Source organism: Sus scrofa, chromosome 1 (assembly GCF_054392235.1).
Source record: "Sus scrofa isolate SSC_HxYL_T2T_F1_AM1 chromosome 1, Sscrofa_HxYL_maternal_Yorkshire_Landrace_v2.0, whole genome shotgun sequence".
In the NCBI taxonomy this organism is placed as follows: domain Eukaryota; kingdom Metazoa; phylum Chordata; class Mammalia; order Artiodactyla; family Suidae; genus Sus; species Sus scrofa.
Window position 1 is genome coordinate 286675035 of NC_139383.1, and position 25353 is coordinate 286700387.

Sequence of the window (25353 nt, forward strand, 5' to 3'; positions counted from 1 at the left end):
GGCTTCACCACCTGACCACAGCCGGCAGGGCAGGGCCACCTCGGCCTGGTCCTCTGAGGACAGTCAGGCCCGTGCATCTTTAAGGACTGGGACAGCGGAGACTGTGGTGAGGGTCCAGCAGCCCGAGTTCCTGTTCCTCCCTCTGCTGTGTGGCCCTGGCCGACTGCCTTTCCTTCTCTGGGCCTCCACCTACCCATCTGCCCATCAGGGAGAAGGCTCCCCAGCCTCCTCGGGGCCGGGGCTGCTGGTACGGGACCCGCCGGCTGGAAATGCCCAGGTCCCAGGCTGAGGTGTACCCACCCAGGCTCTGTGTGCAGGGGACATGCGAGCAGGGGTGGGATGTCCCAGCGGGTTCCAGCTGGAGCAGGTGTGTCTGCCTGAGCTGCTCCCAGGATGCCCCAGGGCTGTGCTCTCCATGGCCGTTAGGCCCACACGGCTGTTTACGCTTTACTGTAAATGAATTTAAACGATAGGAAACCCTGGGGTTTTGGTCGCAGTGGCACGTTTCAAATGCTCCGTAGCCACGTGGGGTGTGGCCACCGTTTTGGCACAGCCCAGATACAGATAATACCCATCACAGAGGAGAGTTCTACCTCCAGGGCCCTGCTATGCCAGGGCTGGGTCTCCAGATGGCACCCGTCCAGCCGAGCCACTGGGGTGGCAGCCACCCAGCTTGTCACATCCTAGCCTCTCCCCCATGGGCCCAGGGGCCCGGCCCTGGCTAGCTCTGGACAGAGCAGCCGGACCACTGCAGGGATGCAGGGATGCAGGGATGCAGGGATTGTCCGCAGAGGCATTTGGGGCAGGGCCAGGCTCTGAGGCTAAGCGTGGTCCAGCCTGCTTGGCCCCAGCAGCCCCATCAGCAGCGCCTCCCCTGCCACTGTGACCACCAGAAACGCCCCCACAGCCCTCCAGAAGCCCCTGGGGCAGCGCCACATGGAGTCGCTCTGACCCTCCAACTGCCAAAAGCTTGGTCCCCACCCGCGACCCCCCATCCTTGGTGCAGATGGAAAAACTGAGCCCGGGGCTGCTGGGGGCTTCTCCCTCTGCTTGAAAGCCTCTTGTTGTTGCCAAGCAGCCCGTTCCCTCCCCTCCAGCCCTCTAGAAGGCACTGGAAACCCAGAGCCGTCTCCCTGGGACACGCGCGTTCTATTTTCTCCTGACTCTCTATTCTCCCCGCCCCCACCCACCCTCCCGCAGACACGCCACCCCCCGGCATTTTCAGGGTTTCTTGGATGGAAGGCAGCCGTTGTGTCCCATGAATGCCAGGCCAGGAACTCCTGTTTGTGTGGCAGATTCCCAACAGGGACATGGGGGGCTTTCAGGGGAAGGTTCTAGCTTAGAACCCAGGAAGCCCTCCCTGGGCCCAGGAGGCAGTTGCCTCTGTGTGGGGACCTTCGCGGGCTCCTGGGGTGGGAGGTGGGGGGGGAGGAGGGGGAGGGAGGAGCTGTAATTTAGGGCCCACGGTGGCAGTTGCTAGGAGATGCCTGGAGCGCTCACGGTGGGTGGGGGGAGAGTGGCCCGGCGGAGCCCAGGGGGGTGGCCGAAGGGGTCACCCCAGGCCTGGCCGAGCCCTTGCCCATCTTCAGAGGGTGAGCGTGTTCGCAGCGGGGGCCTTGGGCCTTTAACCTGGGGAGATGGAGACTGAGGCTGAGAAGGAACAAAGGCAGAGCAGAGGGGCTCCTGCTGGGAGTGTTGGGGGGGTCTCCCAGCCAAGAACCCCCAGCCCGAGCCTCTGGAGCCGGCCATCGGGCAAGGAGACTGGGCAGGCCGCCTGGAAGGCCGTCGGCTGCCCCGGCTGTGCTCAGCCAGGCCTTGCTCGGTCACAGGGTCCCCTGCCCCAGACCACAGCGTCCCCCCGTCCCTGGTGTACCCCGGTGAGGACCTTGGGAGAAGGGAGGGCCTTGCCAGGGTCCCCAGGATTCCACCTGGAAAGTCCTCGCCAAGCTCACTCCGCACCACCCCCAGCCAGGTGGCTCAGCGCCCGCCTCTCCAGTAGTCACCTGAGTAGGACATGCCAGCCGTCCTTAGGGAAGCACTTTGGTCCATGGCTGGGCACAGGTGAGAGCTGGGTCCATCCAGGCAGGTGCTGGGTCAGGGCAGGGGGAGCCTTCAGCAGGCAGAAGCTCCACTGGGGGTGTCCCCAAGCTGAGGCAGAGCGAGGGAACACGGGGGCTGTGTTCCCGGGTGACGTGGCAGGCCTGGCCCACCCCAGGACCTTAACATGTGATGGCTTCTTGTCCCCAATCACTGGAGTCTATCCCCAGCCTCTCCTTTGCCAAATTCTTTAGTTGCCACTCTTACCAGCTGTTCTGGAAGGAGATGGGCCCCACGCAAGCTCTGCAGGTGTGACGCATCTGGGAGTCACCTGGGGAGTCCACTGCCAGGGTCTTTGGTCCTCACGGGGGACAGGGGCACCTTATCCTTGCTTCCTGGTTCCTCCTCACCTACCAGGCGAGGACCAGAGCCGGATGCCAGCGGCTCTGGTGCAGGGACCTGGGCCTGCGTGGTCCCCACCAGCCTGCTCGGGCTGAGGGACAGGACGTAGCGAGCGAGCGAGGCAAGAAGGGCCCTGTTCACCTGCCCTTCGGGGGCACATGGCCACCCTGGGCCCCTGCAGGAGGCTCTGAGCTCCTGGGCTGGCAGGAGCCTCATGCAGGTTGAGTCTCCTCTGCCTGGAGAGCAGCTGGGCTCTGCCCCAGCTTTCGCCCAGAATCCCCGCGCAGAGCCGGGGGGGGGGGGGGGCGTGATGTTCCTTCTGCCCAGAAAAACCTTCCAAAACAGATGCCACAGGTGTCTGGACGAGGGTAGGAAGGACAGCCTGTGGTCACCGGCTCCGAGGGCAGGGCGCTGTGGCTCGTCCTTACGCAGCCAGGCAGCAGGCTTGCGGCCAGGCCGTCCCGAGCTGCGTCTGTGACCCAGAGCCCTTGCCAGCGAGACCGGGGTTCCCTCTCCCCAGCGGAGGGACAGACACAGGGAACACGAGAGTGCGCGTCCCTGGGTCTGAGCTCGGCTCCCGAGGGGGGAGTCGAGTGGACCTCGGCCTGACCTCCCCGCGCCCAGAGCCTCCCCCAGGGACACCTGTGGAATGAGCACGTGTGCGACCCCAGTCCAGGGGTCGAGGTCAGACCACAGGCCCAGGGAAGCCGGCCAGGCCACCTGGGAAGCGGGATCCTCTCCCCTCCTCCTCTGGCCCCCAGGGGCCCCTCAGCGCCCCCCAGGCCCCCTCACGGAGGAGCCAGGCTCCTGCCGCGGGCAGGGGGCTGCGGGCGATCCTTCGCCCTAAGTGTGGGGACAACAGAGAGCCTGTCCCAGCCTGCGGTCTGGCGGGGGGACCAAATAATCTTTCCAAAGGCCAGCGGAAACCCACCTGTCTTCTCACGGCCTCAGCTTTATTAGCCTGACCTGCTCCAGCCTGGTCCACGGCGGGGCTGCGCAGTGTGTGCCTCTGAAAGCAGCGGGGCCAGCAGGGCCTCCTGCCTGCGTCTGCGGGAGCCTCGTTCCCCGTGTCCCCTGAGGGTCTGCCACCCCACCCCCCGGCCCCACATCTCCCCACAGGGCGGGGCTTTCAGGGCATGACCACATCGTGTGGCTTTGTTGGGCTGCTGGGCCCTGGCAGGAAGCCAGCGATCCACGCAGGAGAGTTCTAGAGGCTTCTGGAAAGCGGCAGGGGAGTCACCCCTTTCAAGGCCATGCCCGGGATGCGGGTAGGGTGGGTCAGAAGAGCAGGGACACCAGATCTGTGTCCTAATCAAACAGCAAGGACAGAGGCCACCAGGCAGGAGGGTTCTGCCAGGTCCCCCCCACATCCCGCCTTCCTCCCGACCTGGAGAGCCAGGGCCCTCGGGAGCCAAAGCAGCAGGACGGGGGGCTTCTGCGCAGGGGAGGGAGGGCGCCCATCTGAGATGCACCCCCCCCCCCCCCCGCTCTGGCACCGGCTTCAGGGCTGCGAACTCAGAGGCTTCCCGGGTGAGAAACTGAGAGGTCAGGGCAGGAAGGGCTGCTCTGGCCAGCGCCGCTCTGGACAGCCAGCCTATCGGGGACTGGGACCCAGAGGGAAGCTCTTTGTCTCCCTGCTTTGATGGGGGCCTGGCTGAGTGTTTTCTAGGCACCGCCTCAGAGGCTCCTGGGGGCTACAGTTGTGTTAAGAGTGGGCTTTGGGGGGTGGGGTGGACTCGGGACCACCCTGTGGCCAGTGAGCACAGAACGGGTCTGCTCGGGAGGTGGTGAGCAGGCCTCGACTGAAGGCAGGGAAACCCACGTGCTGGCCGGCGTCGGGGTCCTGGGGCCCCTGGGGGTGGACGGCGTGGGACAGTGCGCAGGTGGCTGGCCTCCCGATGGCCCGAGGCCCGTCAGTAGATGCCCTTCACTCTCCTGTTGCCGGGGTCGAAGGGGGATTTCAGGTGAGCCTGGGCGGGGTAGGCCACCCCCATCCTCTCCAGAGCGTAGTCCCCGCTCTTCACAAAGTCCCACGAGACCTGCTTGTGGAAGAGGAGGGGCCGAGGGTCAGTCGCCCCCCGGTGCCTCTCAGGATGGGCCAGCGTCTTGGCCTCACGTCCCTCCCTGGGGGCAAACCCCTCGCTGTGCCAGAGCCTTCTCTGAACGGGGGAGCTGCCCTGAGCAGGCGGTGGTGTGTCCCCTGGCCCCTGACTTGGACTTGAGCACCCAGGGGGCATGTAGCAGCGGGCAGAGGCGGAGGGCTCCGGGACCCTGTTCTCCCAGTGCAGTGAATCCACCCTGGGCCGGGCGCGGAGAGGGCGTCCTGGCCTCTGCTCTGGGAGGTAGAAGACCTGTCTCTCTCGGGACTGGATTGAAAAACAAAAACAAACACAAAACACCCAAACAAAGGAGGCTTTTTATGTGACTGCCATGCTGGAATGGAGTGGCTTCTAGCCCAGGCTTCTGGGTTGTGCACTGGCTGGGATCAAAGCTCCACGCTGCCCCCATCAGGCCGCCCCCACTGAGCCCAGAGACCGCAGGCAGAGGTCACGGATGCTTTCAGACGTGCAGGAGCGGCTAGCCCAGAGCTGCCACGTCGTCCTTATTAGAAAACACGCCGGAGCCCCCAGTGCTGCTCCCTAATTCCAGAGCCTTTCCTTTTAAGGGCCAGTTTTCCCACTTTATGAAGGAGGCTTGGTTACCCTGCTGGTACGCAGGTAACCGTTTAACTGGCTCTCAGGGGAGGTTGGCGGGGGCGGGGGGGGGGGGTGACCCCTGATGGTAGCGTCTGCCCGTTTCCATGGTCTGAACACTCTGGACAGCCCTGAAGGTGGAGCCGGGAAGAGACGGACCCTGTCAGCTCTCGCTAGCCAGCCGGAGCTGCTCCCGGCCCTGCCCTGCTCAAACCCAAGGACCTGGTCACACTCGATACCCACCCATCCCTGACCACGCAGAGAAGGCACGTACTACTGTTCTTAGAAAGAAGAGGTGATGGGGCCTGCACCCCCACCTCGGCACGGGCAAGTGAACACAGAGCTTCAGCCGGGACCCAGGGCTCCGTAGCTGGGGGGGTCAGAGAAGGTCCTTTGTCACCGCCAGACGTCACCACCAGCCGTGGCGACCCCTGTGTCACAACTGCCGCCTGTGACGTTTGCACTCAGAGCAGAGATGGGCCCTGTGGGGTAGGCGGAACACCCTGTCCCCGTTGTACAGATGAGGAAACTGAGGCTCAGAGGGATGGCCTTCTCCAAGGTCACGGGGCCCATCCAGGGCTGAGCCCCAAGGCTGCTGAGGCCCAGCCGATGTCCTGAGCCTCCCAGGCCACGGCAGGAGGCAGCCTCCCCCCTGTGGCCCCACGGGGGCCTGCACGCCAGGCTCCGCCTGCCCCCTGCACCTCTGCCTCCTCCTTGCTGCTTCTTCCCAGTGTCCCCACCCCCAGCCCACCCCACCCTGGCCCCCCATACTCCCTGGAGTCTGAGGAGGGAGCGGGGAGCTGCAGAGACTGTGGGAGGATCTGACTGGGTGACACCCCAGTCCCCACGCTCGGGGCCTCTCGGAGCCTGTATCTCTGGGGTCACGGGGCTGGTGTGGGACCCCAGGGAAGTAAGTAGTTAAAGCTGTAAAGGTGCCAGTGATGACAACGAGCCCCCCCCCCGCCATGTCCCACTACCCAGCATGGCCACGTGATGCCCTGGTGAGCAGCCAGCCTGGCATGAGTTTCCCATCCCTGCCAGGCCTCAGGCCCCAGGAAGTCCTCAAAGGCCTTGCTCTCCCTGCGGTCCAGAGGGAGGCGCCTGTGCTTGGAGGGGATGGCTTGGGTTTAATGGTTTGCTTAGGCCGAATATTCAGATTTTCCCCACCTGGAACACGCTGCCCCTTCTGTCTCTCGGCCAAGTTCCCCGAGTGTGTCTGTGTGCATGTGTGTGCACATGTGGGTGTCCGCGTGTGTGCCGTGACGAGTGGACACACGACCATTCGCACACGCGTGGGGCCTCCAGCTCCAGGGAGCAGAGGGGGTTATAGCCCCGGCCCTGAGCCGCTTTCGGCCCAGGACCCAGAGCATCGTAAGCCAGAGTCTTCCAGAGAGGAGAGCAAGAGCCGCCGACTCTGCCCGGAGACACAGCCGTCAGCCCCCTCTGCTCGCGTCCCTGCCCCCCGCCCAGCACACTCAGGGTCGGGGCAGGGCTGCGGGCGCAGAGCCAGGGGAGGGCCCGGGGCTCAACGAGCGGGACTCACCGGCCTGCCGCTGGGGTCCCGGATGTAGCCATAGGCCAGGGTCTTGTCGATGGCGAAGCCAAAGTCAGCCCTGCGGACGTGGCCCACCACCTGGCCGCTTCTCCAGATGGCCTCCAGGCCGAACAGGGGCACCTTCCTGCAAGAGAGAGTGGACACTGGGACCCCAGAGCCCCTGAGAGGCCAGCTCCCTTTGCCTGGCTGAGGAGAAAGGGACCTCACCCGCCAGGCCACGGGCTCTAGGCCGCAGGGCGGGTCTGCCGTGAGCCCGCGTGCCCAGAGCCCGGCCCTGAATGAACAGAGAACTCCCAACCCGGGATCTGGACTTGGCATCTGGAGGGACAGGCCCTGCAGATTCGGAAGCGGCCCATCTGGAGATTTCTTTTCCGTGTGACTTTTGAAGCATTTAAAGGTGACACCGTGAGGCCAGTTTACTCCGGCTCCTTTTGGACGGCGTGGTGTGTACTCTGTTAAAAGCCCCTGTCTCTATTACACACGAGGTATGAAGAAGGCTCACTGTAAAATTCTTGAAAATCCGAAAAGAGAAAACAAAGAAAGGCTTAAACTACCACCACAGAAACGCCAGCACAGGATCCCTGGGCTGCGAATTTTGGCAGACGTGTCCCCCACCCACCCCCAGACGGTGCCCAGAGAGGACTGTGCTGGGCGCCCAGGATGCAGCACGAACCAGGCAGAGAGCGCCAAGTGAGGACTGTGCCCGCCGGGGAGGGGAGCCGAGTGTGGCTGGGGCCGGTGACAGTGACAGGAACTGTGTCAACCCTACACCAAGGGAGAGAGCTGGACAGGGTCTGGGGTCCCTCCTGGTTCAGAGACCAGGAGCAAAAGCGTCTGGGCCCCACTGGGCCGGTGGATGCGGCGGCTGGAAGGAGGCTTTGTAAATACATCCTTGTCTCCGATTCTCACCCCAGCCCCAGCGGGGTGTCGTCTCCCCACAAGGAAACAGCCTCCAGAGAAGGGCAGCAGGTTCTCTGCGACGCCCAGCCCGCAATCTGGCCGGGCCTGCTCGGGTCTGGGACTGGCCAGGCCACGGCACTGGGTGGATTCGGCAGCCCGGAGGGGAACGCCTGTGCGGTGCATTGCCCGAGGGTGCAGGCGGCAGAAAGGATCCATGGACCCCCCCCACTCTGTCTGCGCCCCCAAACTGGAGCTGAGCTGCTCCGTGGAAGCTGGACAGCAATCATGTGAAGAGGCAGCCCGGCCGAAGCCAGCGAGCTGCTGCCGGACGGTGACAGACCCCAGCTCTGCTCACTCCGCCTCCATTTGTGGCTGGCTGTCAGCTCCAAATCCACAATGCCCAGAGATGCCCACCACCCTGGAGGTGGTTGCTATTCAGACTCCACCTCATGCCACCTCTAGCACCGACACCCAGGACCAGGGGCAGCGTGCGTACGGCTCCAAACACGCACGTAAGAGCAACAAGCTCATGCCACCCCGGGGGGACAGAGGGGGTCAGGCCGCTCATGGGGCTCTCCTTCCACCTCTGCCACGTGCCTGGCCGTGAGCCACCCTGTCCCTTGGCCCCCGTGCTCTCCATCTCCGGCCCGGCTCGTCCCTCTACGGTCCCCAGCTCCCAGGCTGGGGGGAAGCTGTGACCAGGGCACAGTGGGAGGTGGCTTGCTCCGTGCTGGGGGATGGGGTGACGGGGCTTGGCTGGGCAGTGCCTTTCTCTTAAAATCTGCCTCCGAGGGAGGCTGCCCTCCCCACCCCCCGACCCCCGCTGGGCCCTGGCCTGGTTTCGCACCCCACCTGGCCCTGGTGGGATCTCAGGTTGTAGCCTCAGCTTCGGAGCTGGGCCTGGTCTGGGCCCGGCTCTGCCTCTCGGGCCCCAGCCTCTTCCTCTGGACGGAGCTGTGGTGTGAGTGCAAGTCACACCGGGCGGCTGGGGAGGAGGCACCCGGGAGCGCCCGCTGGCTCCGGCCACGGCAGCCTCATCCGACGGCCCGGGCCCAGGGTACTCACTCGTCCACCGTGAAGCACACCAGGCGCCGGTGGAGGCCCTCAGCCTGCTGCTTCTCCAGGGCCTCGCGCCCCAGGAAGGGGACGGCAGACTTGAGCTTGCAGGTGAAGGCCAAACCCGCCTCCAGGGGGCTGTCATCTGGCCGCAGGTCAGCGTGCCAGTGCCGGTAGCCTGGGGACGGGGAGACCCCAGGGTCAGTGCCCAGTGGAGGAGGTGGACTGGCCCTTCAGAAGACGCACATGGAAATTCTTCTAATGGTGCAGTGGGAACGAATCTGACTAGGAACCATGAGGTTGAGGGTTCGATCCCTGGCCTCACTCAGTGGGTTAAGGATCAAGCATTGCCGTGAGCTGTGGTGTAGGTTGCAGACGAGGCTCAGATCTGCGTTGCTGTGGTGTAGGCCAGTGGCTACAGCTCCAATCGACCCCTAGCCTGGGAACCTCCATGTGCTGCAGGTGCAGCCCTAAAAAGCAAAAAAAAAAAAAAAAGATGCACGTGGATGCCCACCCCAGCCCACACCCCATCCTAGACCTTCTGTGACCTGGGCAACCCAGGGCATCCTTGACTGAGGGGGCTCCCTGGGGGAGCCCCCCAAGCCAGACCACCCCCAGCAGCATCGCAGCATCTGTGCATCAGGCTGGGGTGCTGGGGAGGGGGCTGCGAAGGGGCCGGGCAGCCCTGAGAGCCCCTCGCTGCCCTGACATTCTTCAGCTCTCTCAGGAAGCAGGGAGGCTGAATCCAACACAGCTTTGGCCCCGCCCCTTCCCCCGGGCAAACAACCCGCCCCTCAGAGCCCCCGAGTGAGTCGGGGATCCAGCTCCGGCCTGTGTGGAGGACTAGGTTCACGGGCAGCAAAGGGGGTTTGGGGAAACTGCCAACGTGGGAGGCGGGGCAGGGGGAGCCAAGCAGGGCAGGAAGGCAGCAGGGGGACCGACGTGATGGGCCAGGGCCTTCCTGCCTCCAGCCTGGCTCCGGGTGACCCGCCAGACCTGCACACACCTTTCTCGGTGCTCAGGGAGTCGACGGCCCGGTACCCGGCGTTGACGAGCCCATGCTTGGCCCCCGCTGTCATCACAGCCCGGTACACGGGCAGGCAGGACGGCCTTGGAATGTGCAGCTCCCAGCCCAGCTCCCCCACGAAGGACAGCCTGATGGCCCGGACCTGGGGGGACAGGTCGCAGCTCAGACAGGGCTGGGGCCAGACCGCTGAGGCCGAGGCGCAGCCACCACATGTTGGTGGACATTCCCCAGCATCGCCATTATTCGCTGGCCCCGGGCCCAGGCCACCGGCCACCAAGAAATGAAGGGTCCCGAGAAGGGTCCTGGGAGCGCTCTGGAAACCTTTAAAAGGGAGGCGCGTGGACATTGGGGGTGGGAAAAAGGGGACCCGCGGTTCCCAGGCCTCAGCTTTTCTCCCCAGTGACTGCAGGGGTGGGGAACCACGGCCCACAGAACCGCAGTTCTCTCTCGGTTCCGGAGGCAGCATCCGGAACCCATCGCCCTGGACCCTGCTCCCTCTGGAGGCGCCAGGGGAGGGCCCCTCCTGCCTCTTCCAGGTGCGGGGGCACCCAGGCATCCTGGCTCGTGGCCACTTCACTCCTGTCTCTGCCCCTCTCTCCTCTGGGTCTGTCTGTCTCCTCCGTCCCTCGTCAGGTCATCTGCCATTGGATTGAGCTCCACCCCAGCCCAGAACGACTCACCTCGACACCCTGGCCTTAATCACACCTGCAAAGACCCTGTGTCCAGGGTCCCACGCCTCTGGTCAATCACTGCAGTGACCAAAGGGCAAACCTCTTGGCCTCCCTTTGGCCTCGATTTCCTTGTCTCTAAATGGGTTCAGGAGCTTGGCTCTGTCTGTTCTGGGAAGCCCTGGGGTGGGCTGATGAGGACGCGGATGGGGTGTCAGCCATACGGCTCCTGAGTCACCCTGGCTGCAGGCAGGGGGCTCGGGGGCCTTGAGAGGGGAGCATCCGGGTGCCGGGTGAACATTCTATCACCCCCAACCTCCAGCCTGGTGGGCCTCGGCCCAGACACAGCCTCTGTGTCCTAGGACTCAAATCTTAGAAGGACTCAGCCAGAAGCCCAAGCCAGCGTGATGGCAAACACTTCCTTCATGCCAGGGAGGGACCCTTCCAAGAGGGACGACTGAGCTGGAACCTTGAGCACAGTGTGCCTTTGCAGACGGGACTTCCAGGGAAGAGGGAACACAGGTTAAAGGCTCAGAGGTGGAGCAGGTGTGCGTTGGGGGAACCAGAGAGAAAGGCGGGCAGGTAAGCCTGGCAGGGCCTTGGCCTCTGACTGCAGACATCTGACTGTGAAAGCCACGGCCGAGAGCTGGGTCCCACAGGCCGGGAGAGACGCCGTGGGCCCCCACAGCCCCTGTGACAGTGTCATGCACGGAGTGTCCACGGGCTGGGTTCCTCATGCACCCTGCTTCATCAAACCCCTTCTCGGCCCACGTGGTGGTGGGGACCACTGCAAAACCCTCCAGAACATCATGCAGGAAAGGGGCTCCAGAGACACCCTGCCCGGGCTGAGCACATGGGGACAGCTGACGTGGGGACAGCTGGTCTCTGGGCACGTGTGTCCCTCCTCGTTGTGTGCTGGCCAGCAGCTGATGGAGGCCACAACCAGCAATGGGATAAGGCCTGGCCCTGCAGCCTGACCTTTCGTGTGTGGCTGATCTGGTGGCATGTCACTGACACACCCAGCAGCTGGTGCCTGCTCCCGGCCTTTGGGCAAATCCTTGAACCTACAGTGACCCCATGTGCAAGGCCTGAGCACGGGACTGTCCAGCTGGCAAGAGGGACAGGGAGGGGCCAGCAAGTCTCAGCGCTCAGGGGGGTGGAGGGGCTGATCCCATGACGGCTCGGAGCCGGAAGGGCTGCCCCGAGCAGCTCCCATCAGGGTGATATCTGAGCAGCAAAGCGGGGGCCACTCTCCGCAGCCAGGAACCAGCGCCTTCTAAAGCTGACACTTTAATCACTGCTGCCGAGGGGCTGGATTCTGAAAGCTTTTGAAATTTGCTCTGAGTTGCCGTTTGCCCAGGCCTCTCCAGAACCTCCACACTGACACAGAAAATGCACTGTTAACATTTCCCTGCTTCCCCTGGTGCAAGCCGTAGGCCCCTGACAAAGATTGCCTTGTCAACGGGGTTCTAATTTTAGACAACCCACAGAGGAGCTTGGGGCTCAAAGCCAGTGTCATTTTGAACAGGAAAAAAAAAATAATTTTTAAAGCTCACCCATTAATGGCCCCAGGATGGCGGGTCTCATCAGACACCCACGTCCCCAGTCAAGCCAGGTGCTTGGGTGAATTCCTAGGTGGGATGGAGCTTTCCCACCCCTTTCCCAGCTCCCAGGGGCCCAGGGAGGCCGGGGAGGCTGGCTGGTCGCTCTCCCAGGTACTCCTATGGGCAGGCCCAGCACACAGAGGGGCTGAATAAGTACTTCCTGGATGGAGGGTGAACAGGTGCAGGTGGACAGACCTCTGCTTTCTGGCAAAATGAGGAGAAAGGTTTGGGGGTTTCTAGGTGCCTTTTTAAGAAAGCATCACTGGTTCTTGAGACAGTTTGCATTTTTCTCCACTGGGGCGGTGGAGTTGGGGGAGTCCTCAGGTCCTCTGAGGGGACACATACCGAGGGGAAAGGCTGAGAAGGAGGACATCTGGAACACGGCTCGGGGTCACCACGGGATCGGCCTGTCCCCATCTGATCAATGGGGTGAGCATCAAGTTTCCAGGAAGCATATCGTGCCTGGTACACAGTCATCTGCCACTAAAAGGAGCTCGGATGGACTTAAAAGCAAGCCCCAAACTGAGGCACACCCCCCTCGCAAAACACAGCCCTCCCACTCCTATGGGAACCCCAGAAGTAGGTGGAGCCACAGACCCGAAGAAGGTCATGGGGAAGGACCTAAAGTCGGGTTTTGTTTAAACACTTTTCTGGCCCTAAGGACTCCTTCAACACTGTTAGAACGAATAAACCAAGTCAGCCAGGTTGCAGGATATAAAAGCAACACACAAAAATCAGCTGCATGTCTGTACTCTAACAATGAACCATCTGAAAAGGAAATCAGAAAAAAATTCCATTTAAGGTCACATCAAAAGAATACAATACTTGGGAATAAACCCAGCTGGAAGTGAAAGACTTGCTGTTTTGAGAACAGCAAAACAAATGCTCAAAGAAATGAAAGAAGACACATAAATGAAAAGCTATCCCATGTTCATGGATTGGAAGATGTAACGCCATCCAGATCTTAATACAACCCAAAGCCATCTACAGATTCAATACAATCCCTATCAAAATCCCAGTGGCATTTTTTGCAGAAATAGAAAAATCAATTCTAACAGTCATATGGGGAATTCCTGTTGGGGCTCAGCAGGTTAAGAACCCGACTAGTATCCATGAGGATGCAGGTTTGAAACATGGCCTCGCTCAGTGGGTTAAGAATCCCACTGTGCTGAGAGCTGCAGCATAGTTTGCACATGCAGCTCAGATCCGGTGTTGCTGTGGCTGTGGTGTAGGCCTGCAGCTGCAGCTCCGATTCAACCCCTAGCCCAGGAACTTCCATATACTGTGTGTGTGGACCTAAAAAAAAAAAAGAGAGAGAGCCCAGAAATAAACCCTCATGCACATGGCTCAGTGACCTTCAGCAAGGGAGTTCAGATTGTCCCATGGGGAAAGGACATTTTCCTAAACAAACAGTGATGGAAAGATGGAAACTTCTCCTACACCATTACAAATAGTAACTCAAAATGGATTAAAGACCTAAATGTGAAACCTTAGACTGTAAAACCCCTAGAAGAAAATATAGAGGTAAAGCTTCATGACATTGGAATTGGCAACAATTTCTCTGATGTGACTCCAAAGGCACAGAAAACAGAAAAAGCAAATATAACCAAGTGGAAAACAGCAAATTGTAAAGATTTCTGTGCATCACAGGGGACAACCAACAGCAAAAAGGCAGCCTCCAGAAAGGGGAAAAAACAGTGGCAAATCATGATAAGGGTTCACATCCAGCCTGCAACTCAACAAAAACCAAACCACCCGATTAAAAAATGAATTAAGAACTTGAGCAGATGCTTCACCAACGATGATACACAAATGAAAAGACGGTCCATCAATATCACTACGTTAGAGAAAAGGAAAACAAACCACAATGGCTATGACCTCATACCCATTCGCATGGCTGCTATTTAAACAAGAACAGAAATCAGGCCGAAAATAATCAGTATTGATGAGGCGGCGAAGGAACCGGAACCCTTGGACACAGTTGGTGGGAATGTCAAATGGCGCGACTGCTAGGAACAACAGTACGGCGATTCCCCGAAGAATCCAAAATAGAACTCCATATGTCTGGCGATCCCACGTCTGGGTTTACATCCAAGAGAGCGGAAGGCAGGGCCTCGGAGAGGAGTTTGCACTCCCGTGTTCGCAGCAGCACTATTCACCAGAGCCAAGAGGAAAAAGCAGCCCAAGGGTTCTTCGATGACTGAAGTGATAAAGTCTAGTCATGCAACAGAAAGTTATTCTGTCATTAAAAGGAAGGAAGTACTGCCACCTGCTACCACACAGATGAACCTCCAGGACATGCGGCTCAGTGAAATGTGAGTCACGAAACCACAAATCCTGTATGATTCCACTTGTCTGCAGAATCAAATTCATAGAGTCAGAAAAGAGAAGGGTGATTACCAGAGCCAGGGGGAGCGGGAGAAATGGAAGTTGTTTTTAGAATAAAGAGTTTCGGTTTTGCAGGAGGAAAAATTTTTGGAGATCTGTTGTACAATAATGGGAATGTACTCAACACTTAAACTATATGCTAGAAAAATGGTTATGACGGTCAAAACAAAACGAAACATGCTTTCCTCCACCAATGGGCACCTTAAGCCCAGAGGTGCTCAGGGAGTCACACTTTTTCTCAATGTTTTTGGTGCCAGAAGCAGAGGAGCGAAGCAGGGGACTCAGGCACAGGACCACTCACAGGGGCGGAAAGGACAAGGAGCCGGCTGGGAAGCCCCACGTTGTGTCAACAGAAGTTTAAGAAGGAGGTTCTGGGCCGGGTGGAGGGGGGGCGGGGAGACAATCTTTGAAAAGAGGATGGCAGTGAATTTTCCAGAGTGGAAGGTGGCCAGTCACGAGCCCTCAGACTGCAGAAGCAGCATGAGCACCACGCAGGATGAATAAAAGCAAACTGCTGCCGAGAACACGCTGGGGCAAGTGCAGACCTCTGAGACAGAGAGGGAGGGGGTAAGAGAGGGCAGTGAGTGGGGAAGGAAAGGGACAGAGAGAAGCAGAAGCAGAGAGAATGAGAAAGAACGGGAGATGGACAGACAGAGAGGGAGAAGACCTGCAAAGCTCCCTGGGTTGACTCTAGACGTCTAATTGGCAACACTAGACACCATGCAACGTAGAATAACATATTGGAAGCACAGAGCCTGGAACACAGAGTCCAGAAACCCACGTCCTTCAAGGGCTGGAGCGAAACGCAGATGTTTCAGATAAAGACACAGAAAGATTATCCATCACAGTCTTCAGGGAAAGAACTTGCTGAGGATGGAAGGCAGCAGAAAAGAGAACAGAGTGGCCGGCACCTGGGGTACGGACACCCCGCTTCTACTCGAGGTGCACATCTGGGGTGAAACCAGAGCAGAGCCTCAGCCGGGTGGGGGTCGCCCTGGGAGTCGGGGAGGCAGGCAGGGGGCGGAACGGTGGGCACGCCCTTGGGGCTGACTCTGCACCCCGTTGGAGATGGGTGCTTTGGGACCAAGCTGACAGAGAGGGAGCAAGGAGCAGGTGTGGTCCTGTGTCCCCGGAGGCAAGCCTCCTGGTAGCAGCAGACATGATTAGCCCACCTTTTGTGAGGTGGCCGCTCGGTGTGGACCCTGCTGGGAGTCCAACCACCTTGGCCAGGGCCCATCTTTGCAGTGGCTGCTGTGGTTCTGGCCAGCTGGCCCACCAAGGTAGGAATTGCTCCCAAAGCCAGCAGGAGCCACCTGCCAGCTGGGCCCCCTGGGAGGCTCAGAGCCCTGGACTGCGGCCTGGAGACCACAGTGGAGCCCTTGGTGAGCAGAGATCAGGCTGGAGGTGGGGAGGCAGACCCGCCAAGCCCCAAACACCTGGGTGAACGTCATGACTTCTAGGTGCTTCGTCCTCCTTCCCAACTGGCTCAAGGAACTTCTTCATTTAAAAAATTTTCTCCTTCATTTATTTTTTGCCAACCTGCAGCATATGGAGTTCCTGGGCCAGGGATCAGATCCAAGCTACAGTTGCGACCTAAGCCAGCGCCTGGCATCTGGGCTTGGGCGCCTCATACCCACCAGGCTTAAAGCTGAGTCACAAACATTGCTTCCCTGGCCACCTGACATCCCTCTGAGTCTGAGTCTGCAAATCCTGGACAATAATGGGGCTCACAGGGCTCATGGGAGCAGCCAACAAAACTGTCCCCAGAGAGCCCAGGTGGGGAGCTTGCTGCTCAGGAAGACGGGGGCTGCTAACACGCCCATTTTACAGAGAAGGAAACTGGGGTTCAGAGAGGCAAAGCCAAGGCTCTGTGACATCTTGGGAAATGTTTGCCAATCAGCTCTTGGGCCGGGGGGCAGAGGGGACAGGGTGATTCTGTAGCGTTTACCACTTGCTGTGGTGTAAACACTTGTACCGTGGCTAATTTCATGCTACCAGTGGTTTAACCACCACTTGCTAGTTTTCCTACAGGTTTACTCATCAGCTCTCACAAGCTCATTTGAGCTCCTTCCAACACACTTGGAGGAGGCGCTAGTAAGGACTTACATGCAGAGATATTACGTCTGGGCAAGGGTTCAACACCAGAAGATACTCCCTGCCTTGTACTGACTCACGGGAAGATTCTGGGGTGGGGGGAATATGCTCAGGTTTCAGTGAAATGGATTTGGGGGCTTGGTGCCGTGCTTGGCACATCACTGGGCTTCCTGCCAGCTTTCCGTGGGGAGGACTGGAATTGGGGACATACTAGGCCCCCATCCTGGCTTAGGTCAGAGGCCACACAGGTGCCCAGGGCAGGAGAGTCCATGTCACTCCTGCAGGAGGCTCTGACCACGGGCATCATCAGAAAAAGCCTGGAACCCCTCTCTGGGCAGATGTGGCAGGAGGGCTTGAGCAGATGTGCCCACAGACACGGACACAAGCCAAAATATCCAGCTGTTTCAGGTCCCACTGGCTCATGGTGGTTTTTACATGTTGTCAGGGTATTTGGTTGTGTGACATCTGCCCTGACCCACGAGGCACATCCTCCAAACTCAGTCACCCCTTAAGTAAGTGAGGATTCAGGGGTCCTGGAGGCAGGTGACGGGGAGAGATCAGAGCACCTGCAGCCTCTGAAGGAGCCTGGGGCCCGGGGCCCACAGGAGGGGAAAGGAGTAAGTTGGCTTAAAGGATTTTCATTTTTCAAACCCTCTGAACATTCTGATGTGGGGGTGCGTGATCCCTCCTAACAGTCTGGTCCAGGAGGCTAGTGCACGTTGGTGCTGGTAGTTCCAGTGAAGGTGGTTCAGGTGACGGTGGAGGTGAAGGTAATTATGGTAGTAAAGATGGGTGATGGTGGTGGTGGTGGTGGTGGTGGTGGATATGGTGATGGTGGAGATGGTGGTGGTGGTGGAGATGGTGGTGGTGGAGATGGTGGGGGTGATGCTGGTGGTGGTGGTGGTGATGGTGGTGATGATGGTGATGGTGGTGGTGGTGGTGGTGGAGATGGTGGTGATGATGGTGATGGCGGTGGAGATGGTGGTGGTGGTGGTGGAGATGGTGGTGGTGGTGGAGATGATGGTGGTGGTGGAGATGGTGGTGGTGGAGATGGTGGGGGTGATGCTGGTGGTGGTGGTGGTGGTGGTGGAGATGGTGGTGGTGGTGGAGATGGTGGTGATGATGGTGATGGCGGTGGAGATGGTGGTGGTGGTGGTGGTGGAGATGGTGGTGGTGGTGATGGTGGAGATGGTGGTGGTGGTGGAGATGATGGTGGTGGTGGAGATGGTGGTGGTGGAGATGGTGGTGGTGATGATGGTGATGGAGATGGTGGTGGTGATGGTGGTGGTGGTGGAGATGGTGGTGGAGATGGTGATGGCGGTGGAGATGGTGGTGGTGGTGGTGGTGGAGATGGTGGTGGTGGTGATGGTGGAGATGGTGGTGGTGGTGGAGATGGTGGTGATGATGGTGATGGCGGTGGAGATGGTGGTGGTGGTGGTGGTGGAGATGGTGGTGGTGGTGGAGATGATGGTGGTGGTGGAGATGGTGGTGGTGGAGATGGTGGGGGTGATGCTGGTGGTGGTGGTGGTGGTGGTGATGGTGGTGATGATGGTGATGGTGGTGGAGATGGTGGTGGTGGTGGAGATGGTGGTGATGATGATGATGGCGGTGGAGATGGTGGTGGTGGTGGTGGTGATGGTGGAGATGGTGGTGGTGGTGGAGATGATGGTGGTGGTGGAGATGGTGGTGGTGGAGATGGTGGTGGTGATGATGGTGATGGAGATGGTGGTGGTGATGGTGGTGGTGGTGGAGATGGTGGTGATGATGGTGATGGCGGTGGAGATGGTGGTGGTGGTGGTGGTGGAGATGGTGGTGGTGGTGATGGTGGAGATGGTGGTGGTGGTGGAGATGATGGTGGTGGTGGAGATGGTGGTGGTGGAGATGGTGGGGGTGATGCTGGTGGTGGTGGTGGTGGTGGTGATGGTGGTGGAGATGGTGGTGGTGGTGGTGGTGGAGATGGTGGTGGAGATGGTGGTGGTGGTGGTGGTGGAGATGGTGGTGGTGGTGGAGATGGTGGTGATGTGATTAGGAACCAAATTTCTAGGAATAAGAATAAATAAAAGGCATGATGCACAAACTACACTTCCCACACTTGGCCTCTCCTAGGGTGGAAAAGGGAGACAGACTCAAGCTGCTGGTAGTGCTGTGGATCACGTCGAAAACGACCCCGTCTGCCTCACGGACAACAGCGGGGGGTCACAGGGTCAGAACCCCCAGAATTCCCTGCAGAGAAAGGTCAGGGCTCTGCCCTGGAGGAGCTTCCAGAATCTCTGAAGCACATTCCCGGGGGTCCCTCAGGGCCCCCCAGCCTCCTTCCAGCCACACTCTGTCCTTACACTTTCATGGCAAGAAGCTGTCACTGTCCCCTACGGGCCACCCCGAGGGGCCTTGGTCACCATGTCTTCCTCGGCTCCACTCCACCCCCGCTCTCTAGGGCGGAGGCAAAAGTGCACAAATTGCACAAAGTGACTCCCTAGGTGGCGGCTGAAACCCAGTTGGCAAACACAGGCTCTGTGCAGGTTCAGGCCTCCCGCCTCCAGAGCCTCTGTCTGTGTAACGTGTGCGGGCGGAAGAATGTTCCATCCTGGACTAATGGAATCCTACCGGTGCCACGGCAAGGGCTCCCACAGCCAGGCAAAGAAACTCAATTTCCTTTCGACCTGAAATTAATTTCCAGAGGAAAATCGCCTTATCACCTTGCCTCGTGATGAGCGTCCGCCCTGCACCTGCTGCTTCCCAGAGGGGCCCCCGCCCTCAGCCGAGGCTCCGGGACGCTGTGTCTACCCCCTGGGAACCAGGCCAGGAGCGCGCTTCCACTGGGAACCTTGCCGGCCTCGAGGCCGACCTGTGGGAGGCCCGGACATCTGGTCAGCTGGCTGCCGAGGGGACAACTCCCGCCCCTGTTCCTCCTCTAGGAATGCAGGGATCTCGGAAGCCTGGGGCTCATCCAAGCAATCTCGGAATTATTGCAAAACAACAGCACCCCTCAGCTGAGCATTCAGCCTGGCGGGCGGCCCCGCTCAGCCAGGGTCACCCAAACATGCTTTGCCACGAGTGGGGGTCACCGTGGGCAGCACAGGGGCCTGCTCACCCTCCTTGGGCGGGGTCTGCGGCTCTGGCTCTGGCTCTGACCCTCACTGCTCTGCGCATCCGTCGCGACCAGGAGGCCTCGCTGATGGCTCAGACACACACACATTCCTCCCGCATCTGGTTGGCTGGCATCCCATTGCATCTCCCATAAAGACTTGGCCCTGAACTCCGGCCCCAGCGTCTCCTCACGTTGATGGAACTGGTGTCAACACATGTTGATATTATTCAGGAGAACGTGCAATCCCCCCTGGATCCAGAGAGAGTTCAGGATGTCTGGACAGACTTACGGGACGGCCCAGAGAGGGTTTTGGACATTGTCTAGAATGTGCTACAGACGGGGAAACCAAGACCCAGAGAGCGAGTCCTGCAGAAGCTGGGGCAGGACCAGAAGCCAGGCCTGAGGCCCCTGGCTCTGCCGCACACAGAGGTGACCTTGCTCCCGGAGCCCCGGATCCTGTGCTGACCCGGCGCCCACCTCCCCTGCCTGTGAGGCCCCCTTGGCGGGGGCCGGGGAAGCAGCCAGCCCCAGCTCCCAGGGCCAGAGTCCTGTCGGCAGCTGACGCCCCACCCCTCCTGCTGGCCAGGGGACTGAAGGGGAGGGCTTCATGCCCCTGGCTTGGACTATCCGGGAGCGTGTGGCCTGGGCCACTGTGAGGTCAGCCATCAGTGTAACCTCGACACCAAGGAGCCAGAATCCGGCCTCTGGGGGCGCGGGAGAGGGCGTGGTGGGACTCAGTCCCTCCAGCAAATGTGTCCCTCCACTGTCAGCTCCCAGGCGGGGCTGCCTCTGTGCACGCAGCCCCTCGCTCCAACATAGCCTGGGCTGGGACCGCGGCATCCTTCCTGGCCCCCAACCTTGTCTTCCATCCCAGAGCTCCCAGCCCGGCGGGCTCCCAGCCAGTGCGTCCGGAATTAACTCTGGGGGCTTGGGGGTGGAGGTCAGCCTTGGGAAGGGACCCTTCAGCTGGGAATGCAAATAGGCTGAATATGGGGGGGGCGGATTTCGCACCAGCAGGGCCTGTGCCTCTGCCTTCCCCACACCCCCAAAGGCCTAGGACAGCACTGGGCTCCAGGAGGACACAGGAAATGCCCAATGACGGCTGGACGGCCCGGAAGGCTGGGAGGGTGTACCTGGGACCCCCTGAAAGGGGTCATAGGTCAACAGTCACAGTCATTAAAGGGCCACCGCCAAGGATACCCCTTGCTCATCACAGACATGGCCCCACAAATGTCCTGCTTACGGAGGTGCTGCTGACGGACTTAGGATGACATGGGCGCTCGCGGGGGCTCTCAGACAGCATTTCACAGGACAAGAAAAGCAGCATCACAGCGTCTAAGGCAGTAAAGCCGAGCGCACAGGCCGTGTGCAGGGCACGAACCCGCCTCTGTTTGCACATTTATAGGCAAAGATGAGGGAGAGGAGATGGAAGAAAATACACCACTAGCCTCGGCTCTCTCGCCGGTGCAAGAGAGGGCTTTTGTGGAGTTCCCGTCGTGGCGCAGTGGTTAACGAATCCGACCAGGAACCATGAGGTCGCAGGTTCGGTCCCTGCCCTTGCTCCGTGGGTTAAGGATGGGGCGTTGCCGTGAGCTGTGGTGTAGGTTGCAGACACGGCTCAGATCCCGCGTGGCTGTGGCTCTAGTGTAGGCCGACAGCTACAGCTCCGATTAGACCCCTAGCCTGGGAACCTCCATGTGCCGCAGGAGCGGCCCTAGAAAAGATAAAAAGACAAAAAGACAAAAAAAAAAAAGAAGAAGAAGAGATGGATTTTGTTTGCTTGTTCTGATTTGACGAGCATTCCCAATATTTACAGTGAAACTCTGATGCCGCCACCTCCTTAGCCAGACTCCATGGGCAGGGAGAGAAAGGGAAGGCTCCCAGAGGTCAAGGGTCATGGCCAAAGGGGCGGAGCCAGCATTGAGGTCTGCCCCCAGGCCCTGCACTCTGCCCACGGGCGGTGCCTGGCAACGGAGTAACGAGCCTTCACCCACAGAGCAATAAAGTGCTTTGGACAGAAGCAGCAGCCAGCTCCGGGGCAGGTGGTGAGACGCACCCTCTCCCCATTCCTCCGGCCCCGACATCCCACGGCCCCCACCTTGGGCTGTTACCCCGGACAGGGGTTCACCCTGGAGTCTGGCCTGGGTTTCCAGCAGCCCCAGCCCTGGCCCAGCCTGGCCCCTGGGCCCCGGAGGCCAAAGTGCAGCCAGACAGCCGAGGGCCAGGCCTGGGGAGGCAGCCAGGGTCCGAGTCCAAGGACAAGTCCCAGGGGCCTGGCTGGAGGGGCCCCGGGCTGGGAGGAAGGGGCTCCCACCTGGTCCCCTCCCACACGAAGCCCTGAACCACACCCAGGCTGAGCCAGCGCCAAGCCCCCCAGCTCCCCCACCCACTTTGCAAGTCAGAACCCAGCCCCAGACAGGCTGCGGCTCAGACCCCACGGGGGCCCAGAGGGCCTGAGCTGCAGGCGGGGCTGCCCTGAGGCCACCGTGGCCTGGGGAGGAGCTGTGCCTCGCTCCCTCAAAACGCACACCCTCTCTGGTCCCGCCAGGCCGCTCTGCATCACGGAGGCAGGAAGCAAGCTAGACAGAGACAGCCCCAGCTTCCTGCCCCCAGCGTGGCCTCCAGGGAGCAGAGACAGAGCAGAGCCGGCCGGCACTCCTCTGCCTGCAGAGCCGTCTTTATCGGGTTCCTTCTGGCAGGATCCTCTCTGAAGTCATGGAGAGGCTGTTTACTTGCTAACAGGGCCCAGACTCCTCCGACCTCCAGCCCCTCTGCGGGCCAGGGTCGCGTCCCCCACTAACGTCCCTTAGCATGTCCCCCCGCAAACCTAAGGGGGAGATGCCCCGCGTCGGGCCTTCTGACCCCCCACCCCCGCCCGGCCCGCTTACGGCCCCAGCCGGTTCACTGACACATATTCACGCGCTTTGTGGGTTTCACCAGCCCCCCAAGCCCTCCGAGCCTCAGTTCAGGAAACATGCATCCTGGGGTTAACGCTTGCTCCGTCAGGAGCTCTTGCAGGGCCTGGCGGTGACTGCACACCTGCTCGCGGGGAGATCTCAGAGCAGTGTCCCCACCCCCAACCCCACGGCGGTTCTGCCCTAGGGACCCATGGTCACAGCTGGACACGCTTTGGGTTGTCACACCTGGGGGTGCTCCTGGCATCGAGGGGGTGCCGGCCAGGGTGCCAGTCCACACCCTGCAAGGCCCAGGCCCCCGACACAGATCTGCTCCAGAAGGTCAGCGGTGCCAAGGCTGAGAAGCCCCGTGGCAGAACCTTCCACGCTGCTGAGGACTGAGTGGGCGAACGCGGGCGTCATGGGCTTAGAGCAGCGCCTGCTCCCTCGCAGCCCTGGCTGTTCCCTTTACTGCCCGCTCCTCACCTTGGCCTTGGGAAGCTGGGGGGCAGGAGGGAGATTTTGAGGCTTATTTTCCAAAAACAAGCCCAAGGCCCAGAAGCAAGATGTGCCGACAGAGCTGGGCGGGGACCCCAGCCCCAGGGTGCGGCGACTGCAGGTCGGCTGGAGCCCTGATGCCATCCACAGTCTCAGAAGCTTCCGGTCCTGGGACAAGGGCTTTCTGGAACTGAGGGACAGGCAGGGGGTGCTCCTCGGGGCCAGGTGGTGCACCCCCAGCAGCCCCTCCCCGCTCCCACAATGCCAGGGGCGGGGGAGGGAGAACACACTCCAAGGACACGCAGGCCTGCTGGAGTGGGGGCACTGCTCCGCCGTCCCCAGCCCTGCCATCTCCAAGGAGGGCAGGAAATGCCCTGATCTGGGAGAGTGGGCCCTGCGCCTCTGAGGAGGGGACACTGGGCGGCCGTACAGGTGGCCAGGCTGAAGTGTGGGTCCGGGCCACCCCAGCACGTGCAAGCACCGAGCGGGGCACAGAAATGCCTGACTTTGACCCCCGTCCCTCCTCTGGGGCCCTAACAGCCCGCGGGCAGAACGACCTGGTCCCCACTTTACAGTAGGGAACCGAAGCCCAGGGAGGTCAACAGACTTGCTCAAGGGCACATGAGTCCTAAGCTCCAGCCCTGGGTTTGTTCCCTTGCAGCCCGCTGCTACTGCCCACAGCCGGGGGATAGTGGCCAACAGGTACCTACCAGGTGCCCGGCAGCTCTCACCAGCTTGTGGGTGGAGAACGGGAAGGCCTCGTTGCTCAGGTCTGCATCAAGCACTTCCTGGAGAATGGCCCGGCTGTGAGTGAGAATGAGGTCGATCAGTCAGTCAACAAACACTTGCCCAGCATGCCTGGGTGTGTGCCCTGGGCTGGGGAGGTGCTGGGGATACAGCAGTGATCAGGATGAGGCCCTGATCTCACAGGGCAGACTGACAACAAACATGCCATCCGTAAAAGCACACCAAGAGGGGGACGGGCCCAAACCCCAGTCAGATAAGAAAAGGAGAGCTTCAGCGGGAACAGTGACAGGAACAGCCTAGCCCTGGGCAGAGACCAGAGTCAGACATGAGCTGTTGTAGGCTGTCCTTTCTCAGCTGGGCAAACCGAGGCCCGGGGCAGCTATCTAACCATCTAAAGCCTAAATGCCACAGGCCCCGAGGGCAGCGTCCTCTCTCCTCACCTCCCCCACCCCGCCATGCCCAGCAGAGCCTGGATCTCATGCTTGAAGGGTTACCTGCCACCTCACGGTGTCCATGGAAACCTTCACCTCCTGGGCACCTTGCCCCTTGCCTCCCTCCAGGCCTTAGTTCACTCTCACGCCCTCCGCATCCCCGCCAGGTGTCCCTGCCCCTGTTTAATCTTGTTATCCTTCAGGTCTTGGCTCATCTGTCACCTCCTACAAGAAGCCCTCCCTGATTTCCTGAGTCTGCATCAGGTGCCCCTCACCCTTGTCCAGGCCTCGGGGCCCTGATAAGTCTCCTGCAGGGCACCTCTCACACTGGTTGTTCTCGCCCCCAACTAGGAGCTCCATGCCAGCAGGGCCCTGCCGTGGTGTGCCTGGCACAGAGAGGGCACTCAGTAAATAGGACTGATTGCAAACAGTCTGGTTTTGCACTGCAGGGGCGGCTCCCCACTGGCAGGAGACAGCCTCCCATTTCTGCCTCACAGGGGTCCCAGCGTGTGCCCAGAAATGCTTCCGACCTTAATCCCCATCTCCCAGATCCTTATGTACCACCCCTTGGTACCCGCGTGGTGCCAGACCACCCCCCCCAGCCCCTACCCAGTCCTTAAGAAGGCTGTCCTTTGCAGCCCTGAGTGGCCGGAGCGGAAGATCCACTGTCTTCCCCGCAGAGGAAGGAGGAAGGAGCCTGGGGCTGCTGCCCGGGGCCAGCGTGGCCTCAGCAGTGCCAGGGGAACCCCACTCGGGCACCAACTTGGGCGTGCAGGTCTGCCGAGCTAGGGCCACGTGTAGGAGGCTGCCCTTCACCAAGGGGACAACAGGTGGCGCTAGAGAGCAGGGGCTCTGGTCAGAGCCCAGGTTCAGGTCCACCCCCAATCCCAGGAGCCTCAGTCCCTGCGTCCCCTGGAGGACAGTGACGTCACCCCCCAGGGCCCTCGTGAGGCATCAGCCAGAAGGCACACTCCAAGCACCTTGGCATTAACAATTAGAGCAGTGATCGCTGCTCCTGTGCTGTCGCACCTGCCCCGTGTGGCCTCTGGAGCTCAGGTGAATTAGAATAAAAATCGTGTCTCACCGGCCACATTTCAGGCTCCATGGCCACGTATGGTTTAGTGGCTACCATCCTGGACCACCGACTGTGGAGTGTTTCTAGAAAGTTCTACTGGTCAGTAGGTTATTGAGCCTCTCTCGTGGTCCAGGCGCTCTGTAAAATGCTTCCCACAGAACAACTCAGCAAGTTTCGCCTTATCGGCAGTGCCTGT

The 25353-nt window shown here is 60.5% G+C and overlaps 1 protein-coding gene across 20 annotated transcripts in view; it reads right to left on the reverse strand.

Annotated features, from left to right (window-relative positions):
• Positions 1-3371: 3371 nt before the first annotated feature.
• Positions 3372-25353, reverse strand: part of SARDH (sarcosine dehydrogenase) — a 64833-nt gene continuing 42851 nt past the window's right edge. For 6 of the 20 annotated variants that reach the window (XM_021090883.2, XM_021090840.2, XM_013987076.3 and 3 more), the window contains 5 exons: positions 23615-23708; positions 9650-9812; positions 8653-8821; positions 6676-6811; positions 3372-4478 (listed from right to left, as the gene is read on the reverse strand). In XM_021090883.2, the coding sequence (XP_020946542.2) occupies positions 4353-4478; positions 6676-6811; positions 8653-8821; positions 9650-9812; positions 23615-23708 (688 nt within the window). In that variant the 3' untranslated portion in view covers positions 3372-4352. 20 annotated transcript variants of the gene reach the window in all.